This window comes from Zeus faber (genome assembly GCF_960531495.2).
Source record: "Zeus faber genome assembly, chromosome: 19".
Lineage (NCBI taxonomy): Eukaryota > Metazoa > Chordata > Actinopteri > Zeiformes > Zeidae > Zeus > Zeus faber.
In genome coordinates, this window is record NC_137206.1 from 20,228,551 (window position 1) to 20,239,054 (window position 10,504).

The 10,504-nt window shown below is 41.8% G+C and overlaps 1 protein-coding gene across 3 annotated transcripts in view; it reads left to right on the plus strand.

Annotated features, from left to right (window-relative positions):
* Positions 1–7,722, plus strand: part of sugct (succinyl-CoA:glutarate-CoA transferase) — a 92,854-nt gene extending 85,132 nt beyond the window's left edge. For 2 of the 3 annotated variants that reach the window (XM_080019878.1, XM_080019877.1), the window contains one exon: positions 7,085–7,722. In XM_080019878.1, coding sequence (XP_079876004.1) covers positions 7,085–7,168 — 84 coding nt within the window. In that variant the 3' untranslated portion in view covers positions 7,169–7,722. Of the gene's footprint in view, positions 1–733; positions 780–7,084 lie in introns of all 3 variants that reach the window. The other variant, XM_080019876.1, reaches the window with a different exon arrangement.
* The last annotated feature ends 2,782 nt before the right edge of the window (positions 7,723–10,504 follow it).

A 10,504-nucleotide genomic window follows, 5' to 3' on the forward strand; every position in this document is an offset into this window, starting at 1 on the left:
AAATGGATAAAATCAATAATAAACAATGACAATATAATGGCTATTATAATTAAAACACTTACCTTCAAAATAAATAATGTCTAAGAACAGCATTTCAAATAGCTGAGTGGTCTATGGTGTGGTCAGATAGTGGTATAGTAGTGATGGTGATAATAATGATGTTCTAATAATACTAACAGTAATAATCACAGGAATACAAATTCAATTGATTCTGTCACATACAGTATGTTCACCATTTGCTGTTGTTTAAATAAACACTTTCCCTTTAAAAGCTCACTATATCAAATTCAACCCGATGTCATGTAATATAATACAATTCCAGGAAGAAAACCACACAATCACAAAATCTTGGTTGAAATAATCTGAATTATATGAAAAAAAAAAACTATTCTAAAATATGGATGGGACGGTTATGGATAGATGGATGGATGGCTGACAGATAGATGGATGAGTGGAAACATTTCATTTCATTACATAACACATTAATTATTTACCCGGACACCCCCCAGCTGGATCTTAATTGGGTAAAAAATAGAAGCATTGTCCGAGAGAGGATTTCTCACACACACACACAAACTCAACACACGCACTAACAAAGAATTGTAGGCTAAAGAAAGACAATCTCATGCAAACATGCACGCGTTGGTGCTCACTCACAATTACAATCGTATGCTCCTGTCTGTCTGTCTGTCTGTCTATCTATCTATCTATCTATCTATCTATCTATCTACAGGGTTCTAACCAGGTTCTTGAGGTGCTTGAATTTTGTCCTCGGAAATGTAAGTTCTGGAATACCATGAAAATAACCATTATTGTACATTCTCTAGTTACCTTGTAAATTAAACAACGGTGAAGTTTGGCTAATGACAATCTCGCTGGGAACCCCTGGAACCTCTTGAAGGACCCCTGCAGTTTCTCAGACCCCACATTGAGAACAACCGTTATAGAGTTGTATTTGAAAAGCTAGAATGTAGGGCTTCTTATGGACTTTCAGTCATTATACAGTTCAATCTAATGAACCACTAAATGTCTGTACGTGAGAATAAAACCTTCCATATCACCCATCCACATGCAACACACACAACAGAAAGACACACTGCTGGAGTGCAGGAGAATGGGTAGTTTAGTTCTCTGTGTATTAATGTTTGAATATTGAAGTGTTTTTCTGGGTTGTTGATTTGTCATCTATCTTTGAGATAGATGAAGACTGAATGTGCTTAAGGTACTGTGGCAGTTTCACCTGCCACACGCCACCCGAGGGGTGTTTCCAGAGCCTTCCGACATAGAGACACATGCGATGGGTTTAAAAAGGAGGCGACGGAGTTAAAAAGATTAGGCAAGGTGGAACAAGCCCTGAGCAGATGGAAAGCATGTCATGACCAGGGCTCCTCTCCTGTGTGTGTGGGGATGGAGGTTTTCCCTGTTGCTCATTGATTACTCTCACAAGCAACAAACAGCCACCCTGATCCAGGGCTCAATTACCCAGACCCAAGGTGTGGCTGCTTAAACCACACCACCTCCACACCACATATTCATATCTGTTGCTCGTTTGTTGGTCTAATAAGCAGCAGGTACATCCCCACACACTCAGGATAGGAGCCTGTGTCATGACTCGTTCTATCTGGTCCCGGGCTAATTCCAGCTGGCCCAATCTCTACAATAAACTGGTGTTTAAACCCTGTATCTCTGTGCCGGAGGGCCCTGAACACCCCACTTGGGTGGCGCGTGGTAGGAGAAACTGCCACACACAGGTACCAACTTCACTTCAGTGAGACTCGAGAAGGAATTTTCCACTTTTTCTCACACACACACACACACACACACACACACACACATTTTATTTATGTATATGCAAATCTGCTGGCATACGCACACACAAACACACCTACATACTCCACGTGTCACGTGAAAAGAAGAGTTTGTTCCTAATTATATGGAACGCTGTGATCTTTGTGACACACTTATGAAAAGACTTACACACTCACTTTCTAATCTCGATTACCCCTTTCTCCTTATTTGTCTTTCTTTCTTCTATTTCTCACATTTCTAAACATACTTCCACTAGAGAGAGGCAATGTCACCGTGATAGGACACCGATGAAACGTCCGTCCTAGTCGTAGGTAATCGTCACTGTTGTTGTAAAGTAAAGCAAGCAGTGTTCCACTTCCTGTCTTGACTGGGAAAATAATGCAGGTTGGTAGCAAAGTCACACAGTGAAGGCTGACACACAAAAAGCACATTCTGATACACACCCATGGTTTTCAGTTGCCAGCAAAGCACTGCCATTGTTTTTTGGAGCCTGAAAACTCTGGTGTCAAGAAGCATCCAAACCTGATCAAAATCTTAAACATTATTGTGGTGGACAAAGGGGTGTGGTCAAGTGGGGATGACGGCACGGTTCCCTTTCCCTAGACAGCTTGGCGGCTGCGGGAAAGGGAGCCGTGCTGTCATCCGCAGCTGGTGCTTGACCACGCCCCCTTGTCCGCTACAATTATATATTATGTTATTTTTTTTTTCTTTCCCCCTTGTTATTGTCATTACTTGGTTGTAAGATTCTTTTTAAAATGCCTTAAAGTCTAAGGCAAATTTTACAAATACTAGGCCTTTAAACAGTGATTTAATCGTCTTAAATTTGAATTTATGAGGTCATAATTTCGACAAACATTTTGTCCGATTTTATTTATCCCTGTATTATTTTTGGTTGAAATGAATGTAGTTCCTCTGCATCAGAGTCAACAGTTCTGACGTTTTTAAAGCCAAAGCCTAGCACTGAATGTAAAACCTGCCTTCAAAGAAGTGGACTCGAGTCATTTCGACCTGGACTCGAGTCAACTGGAGTCACTGTTTTGATGACAACGGTGACTTGCACCTTGACTTGACAGAAAATAAATGACTTCAGACTCGATTAGGAAGTTAAAGACTCATGACTTGACTTGAGACCTGAAGACTGGAATGACTTGTTTGTGTTCATTTTATGTTTTCAGTTAGATATTGTATTAAATATAAAATATTAAAACACACATTTAAAGCAAAAGCATATTAAAGCGCACTGGTAATGGCATTGTCATGATTGGCAGGCGATACCAGGATTTTTTAAATGAGGTGGTGCAGGGGGGGACCAAGGCAGTGCCACCCTGTGCCATCCCTTCAGACACATTCTTAAAACAATTCTCTATAAAAATTTGAAATAAAAGTTTAAAATTTGAACGGTAGTCAAACAAGCAATCTTTTTTTTGATTTAGCTTTAACAAAGCTTCAATAAGTAGAATTACTCGACATTCTGGTCAAAGTTCCACTTTGAGGGAAACACGCCGGTGTGCTTGTGAGTCTTCGTCGACACGGACTTTGCACAGTTACCGGAATATTTCTCTCTAATGTGCGTTCACTGTACAGCAAATTGGATGAATTTATATTGAACTTTATTGCTCATCACATGTGGGTTGATTCGCTAACCTGAGCTCATTTATATTTATAATAATAATAATCCCCACTGCACGCTGCCGACCAAATAGCACCCGGGAGAGAGCGGAGGAAGCAGCAGCGCTCCTACTGTATGATTAGCTGTTTGCGTCACGCGGTTGTTTCTCTGCTCTGTACGATTGGCTATTTCGTGTTGTGTCTTTGTACATGGAGGAAACTGGACTCTGTATCAAATTATCGAAAATAAATCTCATAAATGTATCATTGTTACTATGGAAGATTTTATTGTGAAAATTATCTAGATCTTTTTATCGCCCAGCCCTAAACTGAAACAGTGCCTGAGCCACACTTTTGGCCGTAATACTGCGCAGGGGCACCGCCTGGGTGTACAGGGTTGCATAATCCACTCAGACCAACACAAAACGGTACTCGCGGGCACTGCGGTCTAACAGGCCAATGAGCTCCATACTGAGTCTTTTAAATGACACCTCAACTAGGGGAAGGGGCCTCAACGGCCCGGTTAGTGTAGCCGGAGGATTCACTAATTGGAAATCAGGACACGTGGTGCACCATTCACCTGCCCAAATGCCTAGCTAATAGAAGCAGGCCATTATCTGCTGCAGTGTTTTATTGTGTCCGAGGTGACCGGCCATCAGGTTATGGTGAGCCGTCAGGAAAAGCATCGGATGGCTTTTCGGAACCAACAACTGGGTCATTTCCTTTACTGACTGTCATGGCTCAGTCGATATAACTTGTCCCTAATCACCGCCAGCAACCCTGCCAAGGTGTTTGAGCAGCTGTCTGTGGGCCCACGGCAGCACCGCCGTGGGAGCTAATGGGGGATAGAGTGAGGACGGCACAGGAAGGGAAGACAGCATCCTGCGGCACCACAGGCCGGTCCCCGGCCGGTCCCCTCCGGGCCATCGGGAGGTGCTGGGGTCCCGCTGAATCCCGTGTGGGTCCTGGGGGCAGATGCAGCGGACCCTCAGACAGACCAATCAGTGCTAAAGAGGCTGATCAGGCAGACCAAGTACAGCTGCGCCACAACGGGAAGAAACCTGTCTGCCACATTTTTTTAACTCTCCAATACCTGCAAACACCCTGAATAACTTGTTTTCAATGCTTTTGCAATGCTATTGCCTCGAGTGTGTCAGGGTTCCACTACCAAATATCTGCACATTCTGACACATTCTGACACATTCCAACTCCTGTGTGTGTGAGAGAGTGTGATCATGAAACATGTATGGGGGACTCATTAAAAGCAAACACAGATTAGAGGGAGTAAGAGAGCGATAGAGAGAGCGAGAAAAGAGGATAGGATCAAAGAATAAAGCAATGAAGACATCACAGATGACGGCCCTGACCTCCGATTCCCCCCTCCATGTCTTCCTCTCCTCCCATCCCCTCCTTTCATACTCGCTCCTCATTTCTGTCATCCCTCCATCTCCGTGTTTGATTTTAATTCTGCGGAGGAGAGCAGCTGTTTGCTGTTCTTTCAGAATTCAACTTGGTCTTGATGGACACGCTGTTCTGTATGGACTGAATGAAGCCTTAATTAAAAGTCTGTTTGCAGTCCAACCCACTGTATGTGTGTTTGTGTGTGTGCGTGTGTATGTGTCTATACTGTAGTGTGCATGCTTATCTGTGTGTCAGAGTAAGATTGCATCAGTATGTGTGCAATTAAAGGATAGGATATAGAGAGAATATAGGGATGGCGGAAAAGATGAGAGGAGTAGAGGAAGAGGGGATGGACCGAAAGCATCAGGGAAAAGATACATAGGTAGATAAACTGAGGGACAGTAGATAGATAGAAGGTAGATAGATGATAACCACTGTTCGAGATGTGTCACACGACAGATGTGTGTTTGTCACCTACAGACCCGTTCAGAATCATCTCGAGCTGCATTTCACAAAAGTCCTATCGACACATTTATTTCCAAGAACAGCACGTGGAATTCCACCAAAGGCTGCATTCGCCGATACACAAATGCACACACACATTTCGAGAAAAGCCATGTACAAGCATGGACACATGTACATAGACACAAAGTTCAGCTTGTAGCGGTTTGTTCAATCCGTTCGTAGAGGTTCACAAAAAGTTTATTCTCTTTTCTTTATATCTATCTGTGTGTCTGTCTTTTTCAATGGTATGCACTCTAATTTAACATCAACAGTGAGGGAATGTGAATAAATATGTGCACACTTTTAGTGTGTGCTCGTGCAAGTGGGTGTTTCACTTGTGACGTGTGGTGTTGACTAAAATAATCTAAGAAAACAGAAGACTGAACTGACCGAGGGATGATGTGAGAAAACAAGACAGAGAGTGGGAGGGGTGGAATGATAGGGAACGGCAGGGCATATCATGTGGGACGGAAAAAGGAGGAAAGAGAAGGAGTGTTGGAGCAGATGAGAAGGATGAGGAGTATGGCAGAGGAGAGAGGGAATGAGGGAAGAGGATGTGGTTACAAAGAAATCACTCCATCTTTCCTCACAGCTGAGGAAACCACAGACACACACACACACACACACACACAGCCATTCACAAGCATGCAAACCTGAACTGGCAAGGACACGGACACACACATGCACCAAGTTGATGAGGCTGGTTTTGATGAAGACAAAAACCAAACCAGGGAATACAAGATGAAAGAGGAAGAGGAGAGAAGAGGAAGACCATGACTGTGAATGCTTGCGGTTTTGCTGTGTGCACAAGAGAAAGAGATCAAAACCATCCTCTCATTTTCTGATTGAATCTGTTCTTTCCTTTGCCTCTCCCTAAGAGACTGTGTGTGTGTGTGCGCGGGCTTGTGCTTGTGTGCATATACGTGTGCATATGAGTGTGTGTGTGTGTGTGTGTTGTGTGTATCTCTCACACACTTTTGACACACAAACAGACAATGCAACATTCTGACTTTGCAGGTCTGGAACGTGTGAAAGTTCTGGGCACGGTGTGTCCTGAGAAGCACACAGTGTCACGCTGCATGAATAAAATATGAGCTCTGAATTTATCGGAGGATAGATTCTCTTTATAATTGAGGTAATTATTTTGTTACACCGTGTGTTTGTGTTTGCCGGGTTCGAGTAGGGATTTTGTCGCCGTGGAACATGTACGTTTTTATTTTCTTCTGAATATTTTTGTTTCTCAAGTTGAAGGAAAGTTGCTGTCAGAGTTGTATTGTTTAGCAGAAAACGGTTTTCGCCATGTGTTTGAGAAACTTTAGTTTCTAGTTTCTGTGGAAACATGAATAAATGGGCTCCGTGGTTGTTTTGGCGCTCGACTGACTCAGAAATGCGCAAAACACGTGTACTGTTTTTATGTGGGTGCACGCATTAGAGTGTGTGTGTGTGTGTGTGTGTGTGTGTGTGTGTGTGTGTGTGTGTGTGTGTGTGTGTGTGTTGTGGATGGAGGGGGGCCAGTAAGAGGTGTGGCTTGCTCATGTAGAGATTGCCACCTCATTGCTTTTTTATTTTTTTTACTTAATTAAAGATTTCTTGTTATTTGTGTGTTTTATTAGAATATTTCCCTCTCTTTTCAATTCTTTATTCGTTTGTTGTTGTTTGTGGGTGAGTTAGTGTGTTTGTTTGGATTTTTAAATGGGGTTTTGCTCCTTTAGCTCATTCAGTTGTGTGGTTGTTGACGCTTGTGCTTTCTCTTGTTTCCCAGGCCCAGCAGTTCGGTTCAGCAGCTTTGAGGCCAGCGGGCCGTCGTCCCCTCCTGTGGTGGGACAGCACACTGTCCAGGTGCTGAGGAACACCTTGTCCTACAGCGATGAGGACATCAATGAGCTGCTGGGCTCCGGAGCAGCAGTCCAAAACCAAGTGTCGTAACCGGGGAAGGTCGTTTTCTAACAGCCCCGAAACATCAGAAATCAATTCATGATTCATCATCAAGAATTCATCTTTGAGAGCAAAACACAATCATACACATTGAAAACATTTTCATCGTTTAAAAAACACATCATTCTCAAACCTTCCCAGAGAAATCATTAGCTATGAAAAACAAACGTTAGTTGAAAGGAAATGTAGATTTCTATTGTAATGATCCAAAGAGCAATACAGGATAATTTTCCTGAAAAATAAGACAATTAACAAGAAAGGGAAATTCAACAGAATATGTAATAAATGCACCAAAGAATATTATTAGTGTTAACAACACTAATAATATAACAAAATAAGGATAACAAATGTTTCATTCAATATATTAAATGGAAATTATTGTTGTTTTCTTTATTACTAAGTGATTATTTTTCATTTTTTTGACTTGCCATCATTCTTCAATGTTAACTGTAAGTAACTTCAGACTTAAAATAAACAAAACAAAGAAACGTTTGAATGGAGCTTCTCATGATGTGGATATTTAAAGGTTTGTATTAATGTATGTACATGTCCATTTTGACATGGAAAAACATCTCAACATTCCAGTTAGTATCCTCATTATTCCATGATTACAAAAAGCAGTCCAACAGTTACTCAGATTCGATGATGCGCAATGCTTATTCGGTTACCGGGCAACCATAACCCAAATTATTCTCTTTATTTCATTTAGTTTTTAATTTTTTTTGCATACATTTTTTTATTGAAAGTAATTTCATCTGCCTTCCCTCACGTCTTCGTAGATGTGAAAGTGTCTCTGACAGTCACACTCACGCAGTTGGGACAAATCTCTTCCTTTTCCCTTGTTCATAAACATCATCACACAAACACGAAGCCTTCCATTTCTTCACCTCCCTCATCTCCCCATCATCTTCCTGACAGATTCTGGTAACCGTCTGTGACAGTTTGTTAATCGAGAAGGCCGTGTGTCCGTCCCTCCGGGCCGATGCAGTCAGACCCGCGCCTCTGGAACACGAGTCAGCTAAAACCATTAACATACTGACAAATTACCAACACGTTGTAGTGATCTATCGCTGGGGAAACGTCTTAATATTAATATTAAGGGTATTTTTGTATGACATCAGGTAATGCTTGATTTAAAGACTAAACTTCATTGTACTCTGAGGCATATCATTCACTCCCCAAATACTGTCAGGTTCAATATGAAAACAATATTTACCATATAAAATGTATTACAATAAGTGAATCCAGACCTGTATCAGATAACATAAGCTGGGAGGAAGCTCTGTTATGCAGCAAGCAGTGCTTATGTATGCTTAAGAATGTCAACAAACTAGAAATTACTCCAATTAGATAGCCTTTGCAAATAATGCTTGGAATAATTCATTAATTTTTCAATGCAGAAAAAAAGACTTATTTTTCTTTTTGTGTTTATTTTAGACAAGCTATTTAGCCCATATACAAATTATATTTATTTTATTACAAACAGTATTGTAGTGTTTGTGCAGATAAATGCAACTTATTTTGCGGCAGAAAGCCGCAGCTGCTTTATTCACATGTCAACTTAAAACCAGAAAAGACAGAATAATGTAACAACCAGAGACGCAGCACAAACACATCGACAGACCTCAAGGGGCCTCGCTTAATACTGGTTGGGATGTGGGGATGGTGTGGTTTGAGCAGCTACACCCGTCCTGGTTCTAGGTAATTGGGACCCAGGATCAGTGTGGCTGGCTGTTGCTCGTTGGTTGGTCTTACGAGCAACAGGTAAAACCCCCATCCCCACACACACTCAGGAGAGGAGTACTCTAGATGGTCATGACACATGTCCATCTGCTCCTGGGCTTATTCCACCTAGCCTCCTCTCTACAATAACCCTCTTAGGGCGATAATCGTGCCCGGGCGATCGCAGGTAAAAAAAAAGTGACTTTGATTCATAAATCTCTCTTTACCTCCGCGTGATTATATCATGTGCGCGCAGCAAAAAAATTGCCAGAAAGCTTAGAATCCTGACTTTCCGTTTTAGAATTATATGATAATTACTAAATTAGGTTAGATATGGCGTTAACCCTCTGAAGGCCAAGCTGAATTCAGAGAAGTATTTATCTTAATGTAATCAACGTAACACACTCTTACGCCAAAGTGGTTGATATATGTGTCCCACAACAGCAAAAGCCGCCATCTCACACATTTCAAAAATTGCCAGGAGCAGCCAAAGAAGTTGAAAAAACCTTTCTTGAAGGAAAATTTGATTTTTCCAGACTCGTGTTCTTTTGTGCTTTTTTTATCTCTCGACGTATTTTCAAAACCGATTTTGATTTATAAATAGTAGAAAAATGTTGAACCGTGGAGTTAAATATTCCCATTAGATTACATGGGGAAACGCAGTTCACTTACGAGACGATGAACAACGCCGATCGATTGTCTCCATTAAAGCGACCGCCCAGGTGAAGATCATTCATCCATATTCCATGTGATGTGAAGTCACAAAGTGAAACGGTTTTGATATAATTCAACCTTTAAAATCGTACTACTCTTACACACACGGAGCCACTGTTGTGAAACGGCGAAGAACCCTTCGCGTCACGCACCTACGTCACTTCCGTAAACAGACAATTAAAGCTCAGCACGGGGGTTGTTTCGGTCTCTGTCTGTGAAAATGTTCTTCTCCGTATCGTTATGGATTACACAAAGCAGGTGGCTGAAGCTCTGAATCATATTTCGGACCTTTATCTGACCAGTGCGATAGATCCAAGTCAGTGTTAACAGCTCGTACTGGACTTCCGTGATGATAGTCAGTTCTCCGACGGCAACGCGGAGAAAGACAGCGCTGCTGAAGCTGATATTACTCCAGACTTGGAGAACATTTCAAACTGCGGATTTCAAACTTCATGTGATGATGAAACGGAATATTTTCAAGAACCACCAGAGGAGACCGACGATACGTTGACGACGTGATGAAGTTCGTTGAGGTTGGTGACAGATTTTCCACCTTCCACCTTTATAAAACATGTATATTCTTACTGTTAGATAAAAGCGTTTTTAATAACATTATTGGTTGTGTTGTTGACGCTGTTAACGGCTCATTCTGCATTATGTTAAGTAGCCATGAGGCTTTGTTTGTCCGCCAACACCATTTGCATTCTGGGAGCTGCTGAATGAACCTGGTGTGGGTAAAACTTTGGAGGTGATTATCTCAGAATCACGGTTTGCCACACCCTTGTCATTAACAAGTCATAGCTTTAAAAAT